This window comes from Neoarius graeffei, chromosome 1, assembly GCF_027579695.1.
Source record: "Neoarius graeffei isolate fNeoGra1 chromosome 1, fNeoGra1.pri, whole genome shotgun sequence".
Lineage (NCBI taxonomy): Eukaryota > Metazoa > Chordata > Actinopteri > Siluriformes > Ariidae > Neoarius > Neoarius graeffei.
In genome coordinates, this window is record NC_083569.1 from 129,590,464 (window position 1) to 129,610,261 (window position 19,798).

General features: G+C 41.8%; 2 protein-coding genes across 2 annotated transcripts in view; one reads left to right on the top strand and one right to left on the bottom strand.

Moving 5' to 3' along the window:
- The window catches only part of LOC132886267 (zinc finger protein 850-like), a 102,170-nt gene extending 93,799 nt beyond the window's left edge, over positions 1–8,371 (top strand). The window contains exons 8-9 of the mRNA XM_060920827.1: positions 4,084–4,164; positions 6,273–8,371. Coding sequence (XP_060776810.1) covers positions 4,084–4,164; positions 6,273–7,218 — 1,027 coding nt within the window. The 3' untranslated portion in view covers positions 7,219–8,371. The remainder of the gene's footprint in view (positions 1–4,083; positions 4,165–6,272) is intronic.
- A 10,194-nt stretch (positions 8,372–18,565) lies between these two features.
- Positions 18,566–19,798, bottom strand: part of LOC132883584 (gastrula zinc finger protein XlCGF26.1-like) — a 101,273-nt gene continuing 100,040 nt past the window's right edge. The window contains exon 5 of the mRNA XM_060917376.1: positions 18,566–19,501. Within this exon, the coding sequence (XP_060773359.1) occupies positions 18,840–19,501 (662 nt within the window). The 3' untranslated portion in view covers positions 18,566–18,839. The remainder of the gene's footprint in view (positions 19,502–19,798) is intronic.

Sequence of the window (19,798 nt, forward strand, 5' to 3'; positions counted from 1 at the left end):
GGCCGATGACTACAGGGTGTTGTGGGCGTACTCTGCCCATGGCAGCCAGGTGCTCCACGATGTTGGGTTATCCATAGCCAGGCCTCGCAGGGTGGTTTCCAGGTCCTGGTTGAGCCTCTCCGTCTGGCCATTGGACTGTGGGTGAAACCCAGAGGAGAGGCTGGCAGTGGCTCTGATGACCTTGCAGAACCCGTGCCACACTCGGGAGGAGAACTGGGGCCCTCGGTCTGAGACGATGTCCTGCGGGAGACCAAAGACTCGGAAGACATCCTGTTAGGGCTGGGACTGTTTTGGCATCTAGAGGCCGCCATTATTTCCATCTTGTCATGTTTGTTTTGGCCTCTAGAGGCCGCCACTGTGTTTTTGTGTTTGTCTTCTTTGCCTGTTTCCTGCCCCGTCCTGTTCCTTAATTAGTGTGTGTATAAATACCCCTCTGTTTGTTCCCTTGTCACGGAGTCTTTCTGTTAGGGTTTTGCTGGGATTCGAACCTGGTTCACTGGTGTGGTAATCCAGCAAACCCCCACTAGGCCACCAGGGGGATGACTCAAGTGCAGAGGCGTGAGGCGGAAGTAGAAAAGTATCAAAAAGTTTATTTACAATATGTACAATCCAAGGGAAAAAAACAAAAAGAATAATCCAAAGCTCAGAAGATAAACAGAAATAAAATATCCCAAGGTTCAAAGTCCAAAATCCAAATGAGAAAAGAAGAGGCAAAAACTCAAATGCACAGAAGATCCAAAGGTCAAAACAAAATCCACAAAGTCCAAAAGAAAGAAGCAAAAACCAAGAATACAAAGACACAGGCAAGGTACATGGGACAGAGGGAACTCACACTAACAGCATCGCATAGGAAAAAGACTCTGTGACAAGGGAACAAACAGAGGGGTATTTATACACACACTAATTAAGGAACAGGGCGGGGCAGGAAACAGGCAAAGAAGACAAACACAAAAACACAGTGGTGGCCTCTAGAGGCCAAAACAAACATGACAAGATGGAAATAACAGCGGCCTCTAGAGGCCAAAACAGTCCCAGTCCTAACAGGTGGTGCCTCAATGGATCAAACTTGTTTGTCAAGCACATCCCACAGATGCTTGATTGGATTGAGATCTGTGGAATTTAGAAGCCAATTCAACACCTTAAACTCATGGTCATGTACCTCAAACCACTCTTGAACAATTTTATGCAGTGGAGCAAAGGGCATTATCCTGCTGAAAGAGGCCACTGCCATTAGGGAATACTGTTGCCATGAAAGGGTGAACTTGGTCTGCAGCAATGTTCCAGTAGGTGGTACATGTCAAAGTAACATCTACATGAATACCAGGACCCAAGGTTTCCCAGCAGAACATTACCCAGAGCATCACAGTGCATCCTGGTGCAATCTTTTCTCCAGGTAAACGATGCACACATTCCTGGTTGTCCACATGATGTTCAAGAAAACGTGATTCACCAGACCAGGCCACCTTCTCCCATTGCTCCATGGTCCAGTTCTGATACTCATGTGCCCATTGTGTAGGTGCTTTTGGCAGTAAACAGGGGTCAGCATTGGCACTGTGTTCTGATACCATTCTGTTAACTTCAGCAATCTGTGCTATCGTAGCTCTTATATGTGATCGAACAAGATGGGCTTGCCTTTGCTCCCCACACACGTCAATGAGCTTTGGGTGCCCATGACTCTGTTGCCGTTCACCAGTTGTCCTTCCTGGGACCCCTTATGGTAAGTACTGAGATGCTCTGACCTGATCATCTGGCCATCACCTTTTGGCCCTTGTCGAAGCTTCTCAGATCCAAATGCTTATCCATTTTTCCTGCATCCAGCATATCAACAACAAGGACTGACTGTTCTCTTGCTGCCTAATATATCCTGCCCCCTGACAGGTGCCTATATATATATATATATATATATATATATATATATATATATATATATATATATATATATAATTTACCAGCTGGGAGGTCCTTATCGTGAAATACCGTGACTGAGGTCTTGAAAGTACTGACTGAGGCCCTCTGGGCCGAGGTCAGTATTCAAGGCCGAGGTCATGGTATTTCACCATACAGACCAACCATAAGCTGGTAAATAATATATTTATTTTTTTCTTTACCAAATTCTAACAGAAAACGAGAGCACCCGAAAGGGAAAACTGAGCCGAGCCGCCATTTTGAATCCTCATTCACGGCTGTAATGCAAATGGCTTCCTCCTCGGTATACAAGTGCACTTCCATGGCAGGGGAAAAAACTACATCTTGCCGCCTATGTAGTCCCCTATTTATACAAACAGGAGTCATTCAGGATTCAGCCATGTTTTTGCTCGGCGTTAACAACAGTTAGAGGTTTTTAGCTTTCTCCTGAAATGTTTTCTTTTATTTCTTCTTCCTCAGGGGAGTAAAACTCGCTTTCGCTGTGAAGACTGTCATTATCGCTATCCATGCTGTAAAATTAATGCTATTCTCCTGAGAAATGCTGGCAAAAATTTATAAGATTTTTGATAATCTTATAAATAAATCTTATAAAAAAAAAAGATAAATGTTGACAAAAATGGTACTATTGTTGTTGTTGTTGTGAATGAGCAAGTCGTCAGAGGTCCATAACCGGGGTCCGTATCATAGGATATGGACCCACTTGCCAGCCAATCAGAGCGCAGGATTTGATGGAAACTGGACCGCGAAAAAAATAAAATGAGATAGTGTTATTCAATTCATCTGATAGTGGTTTTAATGTTGTGGCTGATCAGTGCATGTATGAGAGCTTAATTCATAAAGGTTTATTGTATAATGATGTTAAACATAAGAACTGTGCAGATATACAATCAGCATCACCTTGCATGTCAAACAAATTTGAAAATTATCCATGACATATTTGGAATCAAGCTTATCCTGTGTTATTCTATTGTCTTTGTAGGGACTAATGAGATGACATTTAAGATTATTCAAGATTCCTTTATTGTATGGTGACACAGTACAGTGAAATTGAAGCAAGCAATCCAGTCAGTGTAGTCATGAAAATAGTATTAAAAAGAACTTTTGATTGAAGAGTGGGCTGCACAGTGGTGTAGTGGTTAGCGCTGTCGCCTCACAGCAAGAAGGTCCGGGTTCGAGCCCCGTGACCGGCGAGGGCCTTTCTGTGTGGAGTTTGCATGTTCTCCCCGTGTCCGTGTGGGTTTCCTCCGGGTGCTCCGGTTTCCCCCACAGTCCAAAGACACGCAGGTTAGGTTAACTGGTGACTCTAAATTGACCGTAGGTGTGAATGTGAGTGTGAATGGTTGTCTGTGTCTATGTGTCAGTCCTGTGATGACCTGGCGACTTGTCCAGGGTGAACCCCGCCTTTTGCCCATAGTCAGCTGGGATAGGCTCCAGCTCGTCTGCGACCCTGTAGAAGGATAAAGCGGCTAGAGATAATGAGATGAGATTGAAGAGTGAACATTGAAGCAGATAGGTGATGTATCCAAGTGAAGACAAAGACGCTCATTTGCTCTTCTACGTCTTCTATGCACTTCAACAAAGACAGTGCTTAGAGCAAGGATTAGTACAGGCCAATGAGAAGACAACCTATTTCAAGGTGCTTAAAAATTAGGTATGAGGGAGGAAAAGGGAAGAAGTTGATATCGACCAATAATTATAGCACTTTCACTCCTATTCATCTCATTGTTTGAAATGGAGTGAAACTTGATAACTTTGTGCATGTTTGTTTTCTGACTGAATGTAATTCAATGACTCAAAATACAAACAATCTTGGCTGAGGGGCAAGTAGAGCTGTAACCGTCCTCAAAAACCCCCTTCATTTCTTGGTCAGAAATACAATCAATGAAAAATGGTAGAAATAAAAAAAAAATGTATGGAGACCATGGAGCTAATGCTCAATAAACTGCCATATAAACAACTTGTTTAAAAGCAGAACATGACATACTCAATCCAGCAGGGGGCAATAATGCAGCAGAACATTGTAGCCAAATGCCATTAGGTGACAGGAGAAGAAGAAAACGAGCCGCTTCTCCATGAAAACATTTCTGATGTGTTTATGGTGAGTGAAACTTGTTTTATTTGTAGAAGTAACTGGAAATATTTTGCAACTTGAATTAGTTTAGGATATTTTTTCACTCCACAACAGCCTGTGGCTAGTAAGCAAGAGCGATATGAAGAAAAGTCATCTGATAATTGGAGGTATTTCTTCAATACACAGTATGCATCATTATATAGAGGCCTGCTAAAATAAACCAGTGCTGCACTTAAAGGGAAAAAACTGAGTTTGGTGATATTTAATGTCCAGTGATTTTCAGAAATAATGTCTAGAGTGATTATAATTTGTAATGATAAATAAAAACAATGGAGTCTGCAGAATTTTAATGGCAGGTTCACTGCTTCCAATCAGAGTTTGTGAATCTTAGTTGAATATCTTTTTAAAACGTTTTTTAATCATGACACTTGTGCTGTATTTTATATAGATAGATAGATAGATATTCAAAGATAAAGTTGAATATACACTGATCAGCCATAACATTATACCCACAGACAGGTGAAGTGAATAATGATCACGGTGTTGCTATGGCGCCTGTAAGGGGTGGGATGTATTAGAGAACAGCAGGAAAAATGGGCAAGTGTTTTGACCTGATTGACTGTGACAAGCGCCAAATTGTGATGGCTAGACACACAAATTACTGTAAAGGTTAATGCTGGTTATGATCACATGGTGGTGGCAGCATCATGTTGTGGAGTTGTTTTGCAGGAAAAGGAACTGGTGCACTTCAGAAAAGAGATGTCCTCATGAGTAATAAGGATAATCTGTAAATACTGAAGCAACACCAAGACATGAGCCAGAAAGCTATAACTTGGTCACAACTGGGTCTTCCAGCAGGACAGTGATCCAAGTCAAACCTCCAAAGTTTAAAAGGGGAAAAAAAAGGTTCAAAGAGGAAATGGGGAAAAAATTCCAACAAAGTATTATAAGAAGCTTGTGGATGGCTAGCAAGAATTTGAGTCAAGGTAATTATTAAAATTCAGTGGCACCAAATACTATCAAAATATAAATATTTGACCCACTGAAAATCAGATATAGTAAATAAAAGCAGAAATAGATCTCTTTTGCTATTATTTTGAAATGACGGAAATATGGGGCGGCACAGTGGTGTAGTGATTAGCACTGTCGTCTTACAGCAAGAAGGTCCTGGGTTCGAGCCCAGCGGCCGGCGAGGGCCTTTCTGTGTGGAGTTTGCATGTTCTCCCCGTGGGTTTCCTCCGGGTGCTCCGGTTTCCCCCACAGTCCAAAGACATGCAGGTTAGGTTAACTGGTGACTCTAAATTGAGCGTAGGTGTGAATGTGAGTGTGAATGGTTGTCTGTGTCTATGTGTCAGCCCTGTGATGACCTGGCGACTTGTCCAGGGTGTACCCCGCCTTTCGCCCGTAGTCAGCTGGGATAGGCTCCAGCTTGCCTGCGACCCTGTAGAACAGGATAAGCAGCTACAGATAATGGATGGACATGGAAATACATCAGATACTATCATTTAACACATGAAATGTGTGGATTTGTGAAAAATTGTATTTGAATGTAAACTTTTGGCCATAACTTTGTTAGTAAATTATATTCTCTCCATGTGAGAGAAAAATTGTGTTTCAATCACACCGTTTCTTGGTGTTAATGATCTCAATTTGTGCAGTAGGAAGTATTTGCACCATTTAGCAGACACCCATACAGAAGTGTAAGTTCAGTGGTTCAGGGTCTGAGAATGTCATTGTGTTAAAACACTATAAGAGGGAAATAAGCACAGCAAAGAAAAAAAAACACAGAAGACAAGAGATTTTATTTAAAACGTGTTAATTCAAAAGTGCTTGGTGAAGATGTAGGTGTTTAGTCTTTATTCATAGACCACCAGTGACTCAGCTATTCTCCAGCCAGGGTAAGTTTGTTCCATGACCTGAGTGCAGGACAGATAAGAGTCTTGAGGCATGTCTACTTTGTATCTTCCAGTCAAGCTGTGGTTAGAGGATGGAAGAGAGTGCTGTGCAGAATGGGGTGTGATAAATCTGGTCCAGCAGGAGGGAGATTAGCGATGTGGTGGTGTGGGAGAACTTGTCAAAGTTGAAAACAAGATGTTCATCTGCAGTCTAGATTAGTTGCAGGGGTTAAATGGCATGCAGGGGCAAACTGTATTGATTCTTCATGCCACCTTTGGCCATAATGCACAATTCCAAAATTACATTACTTAGTATTTTGTCATGTATTCTATTCAGTAATAAGTGCTGTATTTCAAATAGTTTCTAATTCCCCCCCCAGATTTTCTGGTCTAGATATGAACAAGGCCCTGCTACAAGCTGATGTCTGGAAGAATGAGGAAGAGACTTCTGATAGTATCTCCGCAAACCTCACTAACAGAGAAATGCCTAATATAATTCACTCTGACTCAGACTGTGGGAAGAATTTTACTCAAACGGATCATCTTGGAAAACACCAGCGCATCCCTACAGGAGAGAAACTGTATCGATGCTCACTGTGTGGAAAGAGTTTCACTCAACAAAGTAGTCTTCAACGACACCAGCGCATCCACACAGGAGAGAAGCCGTATCACTGCACACAATGTGGAAAAAGGTTTAATCAGCAGAATTATCTCCAGAAGCACCAGCGCATTCACACAGGAGAGAAACCGTATGGCTGCTCGCTGTGTGGAAAGAGTTTTACTCGACAGTATACTCTTCAACGACACCAGCGTGTTCACACCGGAGAGAAATCATATCAGTGTTCGGAATGCGGGAAGAGCTTTACTGAAAGAGATGATCTCCAACGACACCAGCGCATTCACACAGGAGACAAACCGTATGTCTGCTCGCAGTGTGGGAAGAGTTTCAAACAACAAGGTCATCTACAGCAACACCAGCGTGTTCACACCGGAGATAAACCCTATCAGTGTTTGGAGTGTGAGAAGAGTTTCACTGAGAGGAGCCATCTTCAGCGACATCAGCGCATTCACACAGGAGAGAGGCCGTATCACTGTTTCCAGTGTGGAAGGCATTTTATTTCCCGGAGTAATCTCCAGCAACACCAACTCACTCACACAGGAGAGAAGCCATATCACTGTATGCAATGTGGAAAGAGTTTTACTCAACAAAGTACTCTACTACAACACCAGCGCATTCACACTGGAGATAAACCGTATCACTGCTGTGAGTGTGGGAGGAGTTTCAACCGCAATAGTCAACTCCAACGCCATCGGTGTGTTCAGTAACATCAGTGGGGGAAAAACTTCATTTATCTACTTTTATTCAAGAGCACAAAGACACAGCCAATAGCCAATTATACAAACCTCAAGAATGTTCATTTGAATTTTAGCATTTAGGCTTGAGATTTAAATTAGGAGTGGGAAGATTGATCGGTTTTAGATTGGAATGGGCCAAAAAATTGGACTAAATATGGGATCCGTGATTAGGCCATATTTATTTTATCTGACCTAATATAATTAACATGAGTCAGAGCTTGCTGTGTGTGCTGAGGGTTGAATGGAAAAACCCACACCTGCAACCACCACCTCTGTGAGATTACAGTATGCATGTAACATTCCTGCGTTGCAACAATCATTTAACAATTTGCTGCTATTTTTGGCAGAAAGCCTATGTAAAAATATTTAAGGCCAAAAGCATAATGTGTGTTGGTTACAGAAATTATTTTAACTGACTGCACTGTATCAGCATTGTAGAATGCTGATGAGGCCATCTCTAATTTAAATGATTTGGTAAATAGTGGTGTGTAGTTCACAGACAAGTCATTGCTTTTGAACAACTCTTCAGTGAATCATTTATACAAGTTCATTTATTGTTCACATGAATTGTTCATACCAGCACAACTGAGTTTTGTTTTTTTTTCTAATTCAGCTGCTCCCAGTCAAGTGCATGCAATCGGTCGGAAACCTTTGGTATCACGACATAGTGTGCACAGCTAATAACAAACAAACAGCAAGAACATGTGGTGCGTCTCTCTCTGTCTCGTATATTGCTGCAGTGATATGGCCACTCGGATGGCCACATAGCTGAAAGCTTTTTTCCAGCCATCAAAGCTTCTAGGGAACATTACAGTAGTAGTTTCCCGTGACCTTCAACTGGATTACTATAGAGGGTTTTCTCCTCTCAACTATTCATACCTATGAGCAATTTAGAGTAGCCGGTTAACCTAACCACGTCTTTGGACAGAGGGGGAAACCAGAGCACCCAGAGGAAAACATGAGGTTTGAACCCAGAACCTTCTTCCCATGAGGCAAAAGAGTTAACCACTGCACCACAGTGACACCTTCCACATGGATTAATACACCCAAAAAATAGGTTGCAGTAATGTCAGTCTTTTAAGAATAGACTAAAGCTACAGTCAAATCAAGTTTATTTGTACAGCGCTTTTAACAATAGACATTGTTGCAAAGCAGCTTTACAGAATTTGAATGACTTAAAACATGAGCTAATTTTATCCCTAATCTATCCCCAATGATGAAGCCTGTGGTGACGGTGGCAAGGAAAAACTCCCTCAGACGACATGAGGAAGAAACCTCGAGAGGAACCAGACTCAAAAGGGACCCCTTCCTCATTTGGGCAACAACAGACAACATGACTATAACAGTTTTAACATGAAGTCAGTTTCATTGATGTTATAAACTCTTCATTGATGGAAACTTGAGTGCAAAACTGTTCATGACAACTGCAGGTTGTTAGGTATGCCTAATGTCACATGAATAAGTAGGAATAGTGTACATTTTGCGTTGAGTACAAGCAGGGACTCTGGCAAAACTAACTATGACAGCATAACTAAAAGGGGAGAGCCAGAAGGTAAAACAGGCATGAGGGGCCCCGGGACATAAAGCAGCAGCCACTACACCGTCAACAAACTCAAGTGAGCAAGCGAGTGGGGACTGACAGCATCCATACATCCCAGTTTACCAAAACACTCTATGTCTGAGGACCCTCCAGATCTACACCTTTACCTCAAACACCATTAACACAAGGCTTGACTAAACAGATATGTTTTCAGCCTAGACTCAAAAGGATAGTTCGGGATTTTTGACATGAATCTGTATGGCATCCCCATCAATAGTGTCGTGCAAACACACTGACTTACCCCCGACAGCATCCTGTGAGTCCAGTTCTTGTCCAGTTTTGGTCCAGACGAAAGTAGTCCAGCAAGTTTGTTGGGGTCACGAAAGTAAAACGTTTTTCGTCTCAAAACAGTGTGTGTTCAAAAGAGTGATATATTTGCATCACAAAACCGTTGCCAAATAAAAAGTCAGACCTCGAAATCGCTTGGCACTATTTTCTCTCCCTTCTTATCACTGCACGCTGCTGCCAGGTGACAGCCACGGCTGTTTCATTCATTGTTTACTAGTGATGGGAATTTCGGCTCTTTTTCGGGAGCCGGCTCTTTTGGCTCTTCTTACTATAAGGAGCCGGCTCTTTCGGCTCCCAAACGGCTCCTGAGATTTTATTTTTGATTTAAAGGAATACTCCACCCCCAGATGAAACTGAATCAGTCCCTGCAGTCCCTAGAGTTGGATGAGTGAGCCAAAGCGTTTTGTAGCCGACCCAGCCATTGTCCTGATCTATAAACGCCCAGGTTAGCTTAGCGTAGTCGCTGTAATCCGGCGTGTCCAGCTAGCATTGTCGTTGCAAAAGTGAATTAAATAACTCAAGATTTTTTATAATTATTTCTCATGACTTGTACAGTCACATCGAGTACACATATCAATGCAAATTAACATGAAGGGATTTACTAGACCAATTTATATCTGTAACTATTTTCAGCCACAGCACAGGCAAAGCACCGCTGCAGGCGCAAAGACACCGCGCAGCACCTGAAGACGGGTGCGCAGCGCCTGAAAACCCGTTTTCAGGTGCTGCGCGGTGTCTTTGCACCTTCCTTTTCCTACCTATTCCTTTAATTGCTGCAATTAACTAGTTAATTCTGATTCTATTTCTCCTCTCAGTTATAATCTGTCCTGCTTTTGAAAAGATCCTCTCTGGGGGGACAGATGCTGCCACTATACACATCCTCCGTGCCATCACGTGTGTAAGCCGTGGATAGAGTGCAGCCTTGGTCTCCCACCAGCTTAGCGGCTCTGCGTTTCGCTGTCACCTGGCGGCAGCGCGCAGTGATAAGAAGGGAGAGAAAATAGTGCCAAGCGATTTTGAGGTCTGACTTTTTATTTGGCAACGGTTTTGTGATGCAAATATATCACTCTTTTGAACACACACTGTTTTGAGACGAAAAACTTTTTACTTTCGTGACCCCAACAAACTTGCCGGACTACTTTCGTCTGGACCAAAACTGGACAAGAACTGGACTCACAGGATGCTGTCAGGGGTAAGTCAGTGTGTTTGCACGACACTATTGATGGGGATGCCATACAGATTCATGTCAAAAATCCCGAACTATCCCTTTAAATGCTGAGACTGTGTCTGATTCCCGAACACTACTTGGAAGGCCTTACTGTCTGGATGTTCCAATAAGTGTATAAACAAGCTCCAGTTAGTTCAAAATGCAGCAGCAAGAGTCCTTACTAGAACTAGAAAATATGACCCCATCACGCCTGTCTTATCCACACTGCATTGGCTCCCAATCAAATTTCGTACTGATTATAAAATATTACTATTGACCTTTAAAGCACTGAATGGTCTCGCGCCACAGTACCTGAGTGAACTTCTGCTCCTCTATGACCCACCATGCCTACTTAGATCAAAAGGTGCAGGCTATCTGCTGGTACCTTGTATAGTGAAGGCTACATCAGGGGGCAGAGCCTTTTCTTACAAAGCCCCAGTTATGGAACAGCCTTCCAAGTAGTGTTCGGGAATCAGACACAGTCTCGGCGTTTAAGTCTCGGTTGAAAACACATCTGTTTAGTCAAGCCTTGTGTTAATGGTGTTTATGAGGTAAAGGAGTAGATCTGGAGGGTCCTCAGACAGAGTGTTTTGGTAAACTGGGATGTATGGATGTTGTCAGTCCCCACTCGCTTGCCCACTCAAGTTTGTTGATGGTGAGTAGCTGCTGCTTTATGTCCCGGGGCCCCTCATGCCTGTGTTACCTTCTGGCTCTCCCCTTTTAGTTATGCTGTCATAGTTAGTTGCCGGAGTCCCTGCTTGTACTCAGTGCAATATGTATACTGTTCCTACTTGTTCAGGTCACATTGGGCATACCTAACAACCTGTGGTCCCCCCCCCCCCCAAAAAAAAAAATCTGTCCCTCTGAGTTACATGTTGGTCCTGGGATCGAGATGCTGACCTCTTCTGCTACTCGGACCTGCCTGATCCATCCTGGTGCCCTGTGTCTGGTTGGAGTCTCATCACATCGCTCCTGTGGAGGATGGCCCCGTGTGGACAGTTGAAAGTCACACCTGGAGGATGCTCTGGACTCTTACAGTCATGCTTTTATGGCTGAGGACTACAGTTGACTTGCTAACTTTAGGACTGCAGTTGTCATGAACAGTTTTGCACTCAAGTTTCCATCAATGAAGAGTTTATAACATCAACGAAACTGTCTTCATGTTAAAACTGTTAATGTTATAGTCATGCTGTCTGTTGTTGCCCAAATGAGGATGGGTTCCCTTTTGAGTCTGGTTCCTCTTGAGGTTTCTTCCTCATGTTGTCTGAGGGAGTTTTTCCTTGCCACCGTTGCCACAGGCTTGCTCATTGGGGATAGATTAGGGATAAAATTAGCTCATGTTTTAAGTAGTTCAAATTCTGTAAAGCTGCTTTGTGACAATGTTTATTGTTAAAAGTGCTATACAAATAAACTTGACTTGGAAGGCTGTTCCATAACTGTGGGGCTTTGTAAGAAAAGGCTCTGCCTTCTGATGTAGCCTTCACTATATGAGGTACCAGCAGATAGCCTGCACCTTTTGATCTAAGTAGGTGTGGTGGGTCATAAAGGACCAGAAGTTCGCTCAGGTACTGTGGTGCGAGACCATTCAGTTCTTTAAGGTCAATAGTAGTATTTAATAATCTCATCGCATCTCATCTCATTATCTCTAGCCGCTTTATCCTGTTCTACAGGGTCGCAGGCAAGCTGGAGCCTATCCCAGCTGACTACGGGCGAAAGGCGGGGTACACCCTGGACAAGTTGCCAGGTCAGTATTTAATAATCAATATGAAATTTGATTGGGAGCTACAATCACACTATAGCTCGCGATGCTTTGCAATGGGTCATCAATGAAAATGAACCGTTTTGGTGGCGATGCATGGCAATATACAGGTGAGCTAAAAGATGTGGTCACACAGCAGGTGAACACTGGACTGTCCTGCCTTCATGTGCTCAAGCGTCCACGCTCACAGGACCCACTTGTTATGGGAAACACCTGACACTGATTTGAGTGCAATCAGCACGCGCATGTAAGGACACACAAGCTTTGTGAAGTATTATCATTATCGCGGTCATGTTTGTTTTAAGCCATGTTTATGACACTGCTTTCGGTTTCGTGTTTTTTGTAAATATCATGCCTTGCTAATAAACACTCTTCCTGCATATACATCCGTCTACTGCCACATACCTGACACAATACTTTGCACAGTCTCTGTGAAAACAGCTTCCTTATATGCGCGTGCTGATTGTGCTCAAATCAGCATCAGGTGTTTCCCATAATGCCTGGGTCCCAAGCGCCTGCACAATGTGCTCTGAAGGATCCTCAAATGTAATGAATTTAGCTAAACCATTGTTGTGTCTCAGCTTTCTGCAACACTGTTGCCAACTCAACAGCTCACGTTCAAACTCTGACAGCCTGAATTGGAAAACCAAATATCGAATGCACAAGTTCAATGGTTCATGCAGCAGACGAGCCTACCCAAACTTGTAGCTCAGCTCATGTTTGATGGTTCCTGCAGCAGAGCAGATGATTCTATCTGAACACAAAGATTTAACTTGTGGGTTGTTCTGTTGATTCAGCGGATACACCATTGAATCCCATAAGGCTGAACCAGCAGATACTTTCCTGACCATTTGAAAACAGAAAGTAAGAGGCTGAAAGTCACACAGGCTCACTTTTGCGTGACAAAATAGAAACTTGTGTAGCTAATAAATGCCACATATTGGTTGACTTATCTGACTTAAATTTATGTTAGAAATATTTTTCAATGAAAGCACTGTGTTGGAAACCAATAAATGAATGTTTTAAGGACATGCACATAATTGTGTGACGTTAATCTGTATTGACCAATACACTGATTAATTTTACCATTTTATTATATGAAATCTTTTTTTTTTAAATGGTGGTAGTGTTAGATCTTGCACAACCATCAAATTTAATGAAAACAATGTTTTTTGTTTTCCATTTCGAAAGGCACTGTTATTTCACAATAAATAAAACTTGAGTATGAATAAACCAACACTGGAAATGCTTGGCATTAAAAAAAAAAAAAATCAAAATTTAAATATTCCAATCAGTACATACCAGAAGTGGAAAACCTGAAAATCCATGTTCTGTATCTTTAACGGTTTGAATCAGTTCACTAAAATGAATTGAACTGCCCACCACTATTAGTAAATCACTGCTAAAGTCTCTACAAAAGATTTAAAGTTTGTATTTATTAAATAAACTGATTTCTTTACTTAAACCCTGCTCTTTCCTGTATGTTCCAGTTTATGTTGCACTAATACATGAAATTATTTCATTGTATATTTACTTGTATGAGTTTCTTCTTTCAAGTTTGTCACCGCTCAGAAAAAAGTAAATGTAAGATCAGTATCTCCATAACTATTTTATGAAATGCCCCATCCCTCAGGGTATAATATAATCTGATGTTTTTTACTTATATTTAATTTATTTTTGATACAACTGGGTCAAATTAAGACACCACAGAATGGCCAGGTCACTCCAGATTCTTTGATCACATTTTGATAAGTTTAACATACTGGCCAAAGTGCTCCTGTCAGTTACCAGAGAAGAGAAGAGAACTCGTTTTCATTTTCCTTCCACTTTCTCTGGTGTGAGATGTGATGTGATGGTATCAAGCTGACTTTACTATCCCTGGCTACAGCTTCCTTGAGCACTTATGGTGCTTGGCCTGAAGCCAGAGAATTGGAGCATCTTCTGCATACCTGGTTATGTTGCACATAAGTATTAGCAGAAATTTATAACTGGCTTTTGATTTAGGCAAAGGACCTGGATAATCCAATACCTCTCCTGCAGCAGGTGTAGGATGTAAAGGTGTAGGATGCAGCACTGAATTTGGTTTTCCTGCTATCGGGTAGGTATGGAAATACTTACAATATAGTATGCAGTATGTCTCATGCATGCTTAAATATCAAGCCAAAGACTGATCACTGAGGGAGAATGGACACTCATGCAACAAGCACCTGATTAGATGGTACGCCAGTCTAATTCCTCAAAAAGCTGTGGTGGACAAACAGTTTCAGCTATAATGAGCTCAAACGTGTCATTTCTGCTGGCATCCTCCCTTTTACATACAGCATATTCTAAAATAAAACCCCAAACTAGCAGAGATTCACAGCTGAGGCGCCGAGAAATCTATTTGCCTCTGGAATTAGCTTTGGCCAAATGAGTAATCTACAAGAAAAACAAACACCATTTGAGATTTTTAAAGTAACCACAAAAAAGGATGATGATAATCATCTTTTGGCTGCTCCCGATTAGGGGTCGCCACAGCGGATCTTTCGTCTCCATTGCTCCCTGTCTTCTGCATCCTTCTCTACCACACCTGCCACTTTCATGTCCTCTCTCACCACATCTTTGGCCTTCCTCGTTTTCGTTTGCCTGGCAGCTCCATCCTCAACATTCTCCTTCCAACATGCTCTGCATCTCTTCTCAGGATGTGCCCATACCATCTCAGTCTCATCTCTCTTAGCTTAATTCCCAAGCTCTCCACATGCGCTGTCCCTCTGATGTGCTCGTTCCTTATCCTGTCCAACCTCCCATTGCAAACCTTAACATCCTCAACTCTGCCACCTCCAACTTTGCCTCCTGTCTCTTCGTTAAGGGTACGGTCTCCAATCCATACATCACAGCTGGTCTCACTACTGTCTTATACATCTTACCTTTCACTTTTGCTGGGACTTTCTGATCACAAATGACTCCCGAAATCCTTCTCCAACTGCTCCACCCTGCCTGCACTCTCTTTCTCACCTCACTATCGCAGCCCCCATTTTCCTGCACAGTTGACCCCAGGTACTTGAATTCACCAACTTTCTTTACGTCAAAAAAGGATGATGATAATAACCCCTCAAAATTAGAGACTTGCAACTTATACAACACTGATCTGGAAAAACTTATACATGCCTTCATCTCTAGTAGGGTTGATTACTGCAATGGCCTTTTCACAGGCCTGCCAAAAAAAACCGTCAAACGATTTCAGCTGGTTCAAAATGCAGCAGCTAGGGTTCTCACACGAACAAAAAGAACAGAGCACATTACTCCAATTCTAAGGTCCCTTCACTGGCTTCCAGTAAGCTACAGAATTGACTTTAAAGCATTGCTGCTGGTGTACAAATCTCTAAATGGTACAGGGCCCAATTACCTCTCTATGTTGCAGCGGCCTAACCCAATCAGATCTACCAGACCACAGCAAAAAAATTTACTGTTAAAACCTGTTGTTAAAACAAAGTGTGGTGAAGCAGCTTTTAGCTACTATGCAGTGCAGCTATGGAACCAACTGCCAGAGGACATCAAAAATGCTCCTGCTGTTGGCAGTTTTAAATCTAGACTAAAGACCAAGCTGTTCTCAGATGCTTTCTGCTAAATTATTAATATTGCCATCTCTACATGTTTTAAACTCTTTACTTTTACAGTCTCTCCATGTTTTAAATTTTACTTAACTTTTATTCTATTTTATTCTGCTGTTTTTTTTCTTAAATTGAACTTTTATCTAATTTTATTATTTTATTTCTACTATTGTTTAATTCTTATTAATTTTCTTTCCCATTTATTTTATGTAATTTTATTTTCTATTGTTTACTGTTTTGCTTTTACTTCTCTAAAGCACATTGAACTGCCACTGTGTATGAAATGTGCTATATAAATAAACTTGCCTTGCCTAAAATGCATATAATGTGTGACACAGGGCCTACAACCAGCAAAATCATGAAATACATTGATGGTTTTATTTACGCAAAAGAGAAATGGTAAGTTCAGGAAAGTGCATTGAGGCTTGTCCTGGGAAAAGATAGAGAAGATTTTATAGTCAGTCATTAATGCAATGTCACATTACACAATAGATTAATGTGACATTAATGTACAAAAATAAAATGTCATGTGTATCGGAGGGATAACACTTAAAATTATGTAAAATCATAAACATTTGGGTTTTAAACTAACACTGATTTTGCCATCACACTGTCAGAGCTTGTGTAGCGAACTTGGTTAACATTCTATAAAAACTTCAGACAAACTTTTCTTAGGATTATTAAATCAGAATGTCATTTTCACCTCAAAACCACAAAAAACAGCTTTTATTAACTTGAGATCTCTCTCACATGGAGATGATTTACCTGAGGCAGGAAAACCACCACACGGGTGTTGGAACAGTTCCCCCTTCAGGACACATCACAAATCATCTGCGGGATTATGGGTGCAAACATCTAACCAATTCCTCCTTGAGCCAACCTTCTTCAAAATGTGACCCAGAAATCAATCAAAATCGAGCATCATTAATTAAATTGTGAGGATGCACAGTTGCTGCCCATGTGAAACTACAAATAAATAAAAACACAAATTATACACTTAAATAATCGATGCCCTCAAATAAACTCCTCGCATAAATCCCAGTTAATATGCCTTGAAGTGAGTTGAGGAGTAGAGGCTAAAACATTAACATTTAAGAATGTGAATGTTTTCTACAGATGCAATTGTTTTAATGATGTTAATTCAGTGTGTGATCATTGTGCTGTAAATGCAGAGCTGTTATATAGTTAAAGGAGAACTGAAGTCATTTTTAAACTTTATTTCTTAATTAAACGCGTTATTCAATTACGTTTTGGGTTTTAGTAACCTTATATCGTGACTCGTATTGGCAACTCATCTCATCTCATTATCTCAAGCCGCTTTATCCTTCTACAGGGTCGCAGGCGAGCTGGATCCTATCCCAGCTGACTACGGGCGAAAGGCGGGGTTCACCCTGGACAAGTCGCCAGGTCATCACAGGGCTGACACATAGACACAGACAACCATTCACACTCACATTCACACCTACGCTCAATTTAGAGTCACCAGTTAACCTAACCTGCATGTCTTTGGACTGTGGGGGAAACCGGAGCACCCGGAGGAAACCCACGCGGACACGGGGAGAACATGCAAACTCCACACAGAAAGGCCCTCGCCGGCCCCGGGGCTCGAACCCAGGACCTTCTTGCTGTGAGGCGACAGCGCTAACCACTACACCACCGTGCCCGTATTGGCAACTAATTGCAATTAAATATTATACTTACTGGCCTATTCAGTTTTTAGCCATGTTGAATTTAGTGCATTTGGTCCACGGCAGGTGTCGCTTATCCACGTGATTTTCACAAGACTTGTGCGAGACTTTGAACTGTGAAGTGTCAGCCAGGTGTCAATGCCGCCATTTTGAATGCTGTTTTCCAAAGGAAATATTGCACAAAAACAAAACTTCTGGCTTGATTACATCAGCATTCGAAAGAGGGCGCACCCATCTTTTGACAGCGTTGGCAGATGTTGGTCACTTTGATTTCCGCTGTACATTTTACTTCCGTCCTACAAAGTCTCGCACAGGTCTCAACGAATCTCATTTACAGCCATTGCTTTGACATATAGACTGATATAGCATATTTCAAACACTCATAACTTGCTATAGCAGTGACAAAATAGCGATCAAAAATGCATTCCTATATTTAATAAAATGAGAAATAGAATTTTGATTAAAAATTTGCCTTCAGTTCTCCTTTAGTCCAGCTGGGAAACACCAGAACAACAAAAGAACTTCCCAAAGTCCCTTTAAAGTGACATTTTGGTGAGCAATAACATGGTTTGTTGTATCTGCGTCCTTTCTCTGCTTCCTCAGAGGGAGGAGCTAAGCACTGAGGAAGGGAAGCAATGAAAAGAAACAACGAGATGCAATTAACGCAAATTAACTGAAGCGCTATATTAGTCAGCATGATCAGTTATGCCAATTATGAAGTGAAAAGGTTTTCACTGTGTGATGTGGTAATAATGACTATACAATCTTCTGTATCTTTATCCATGACACACCTTCGTGCACTTTCCTGAATGATATTACCTACAATGTTGGACTATGGACCAGAGGAAGCTGGATTGGATTGTTTATGATTTAACATGATTCAGGATATGTCTGTTCTTTGAAGCAAACTACTCATGATGTTTTAGTGTAAAAGGCTTAGGTATGAACTGGGGCAGCAGGCAGTTCCAAATGCTTTTGTTGGGTGTTTAACATACAGCACAGCTGATTATCCCCTCCGGACATAACGTGTACAATTGTACACATGAAGTTCCATAGCATTTTCCCTTGTGTCTGAAGGGGTTAAATGTGTGCCGAAGAACATGTTTTGTGCCACAACGATACTCATAAAAGGTCAGTCATTAACAGTCTGTATTAAATTGCTCCAGACATCAAATACACTTTAAGCAGTTTAATTTTGTGCCTTAAATGGTATGTCAAGCCCAAAGAGCTATGCAGTATGAACAACTCGCCATGATCACTGAAAATACATTAACAATGAATGTTTTATTATTGTGATAATTATACAATACGGAACGTGTGTCCAATCGCATCAGTGTCCAATCTCACCAGTGTGGCTGCAAGGTTTTAGTACTAACCAATCAGGAGGCACACCTGATTCCAGCTGTTTAATCAGACAGACAATCTATTAGCTACACTGGTCCTGTGTGTGTGTATAAAATCACTGCTTTTCTCCTGTGTGACTGTGCTGGTGGTGTTGTAAAGTATTCAGTCTGGTAAAACTCTTCCCACATCCTGAGCAATAATATGGCTTCACTCCTGTGTGAGTGTACTGGTGTTGCTGGAGGTGGGTCTCTTGATTAAAACTCTTCCCACACTGTGAGCACTGATACGGTTTCACTCCAGCATGAATACGCTGATGTCTCATTAGAGTACTCTTCTGAGTGAAGGATTTCCCACACTCTGAGCAGCGATGCGGCTTCTCTCCTGTGTGAATCCGCCGGTGTGTCTGGAGATGATTCTCTCGTGTAAAACTCTTCCCACACTGTGAGCAGTGATAGGGTTTCTCACCAGTGTGGATGCGCTGGTGTGCTTGGAGAGTACTCTGTTGAGTGAAACTCTTCCCACACTGTGCACAGCGATACGGTTTCTCTCCAGTGTGGATGCGCTGGTGTGTTTGGAGAGTACTCTGTTGAGTAAAACTCCTCCCACACTGTGAGCACTGATACAGTTTCTCTCCAGTGTGAACGTGCTGGTGTATTGTGAGAGAACTCTGGTAAGTAAAACTCTTCCCACACTGTGAGCAGTGATACGGTTTCTCTTCGGTGTGAATTCTCCAGTGTTTCTGAAGGTATTTCAGTTTAGCAAAACTCTTCCCACAGCCTGGGCAGGGGTGGAATTTTATGCACATGAGTTTGGGTGAGGTCTTCATGAGGAGAGAACCAGACTGACTACTGGAGATCACTGTGGGCAGACTCTCAGATTTGATTTCTCCAGATTCGCCGTCTCTTGATGTGGATGTGAGTTTGAGAGGTGAATGGACACAAGGTGAAAGAGATGACTTGCAACAGGACATCATTCCTTTCTGGATCAGAAAAATGGAAATAAAATGGTTATAAACTACAAAAATCCAGAAAGGCCAAGAGTTTTGTGTTTTTTTAAATATTGTGAATAACAATT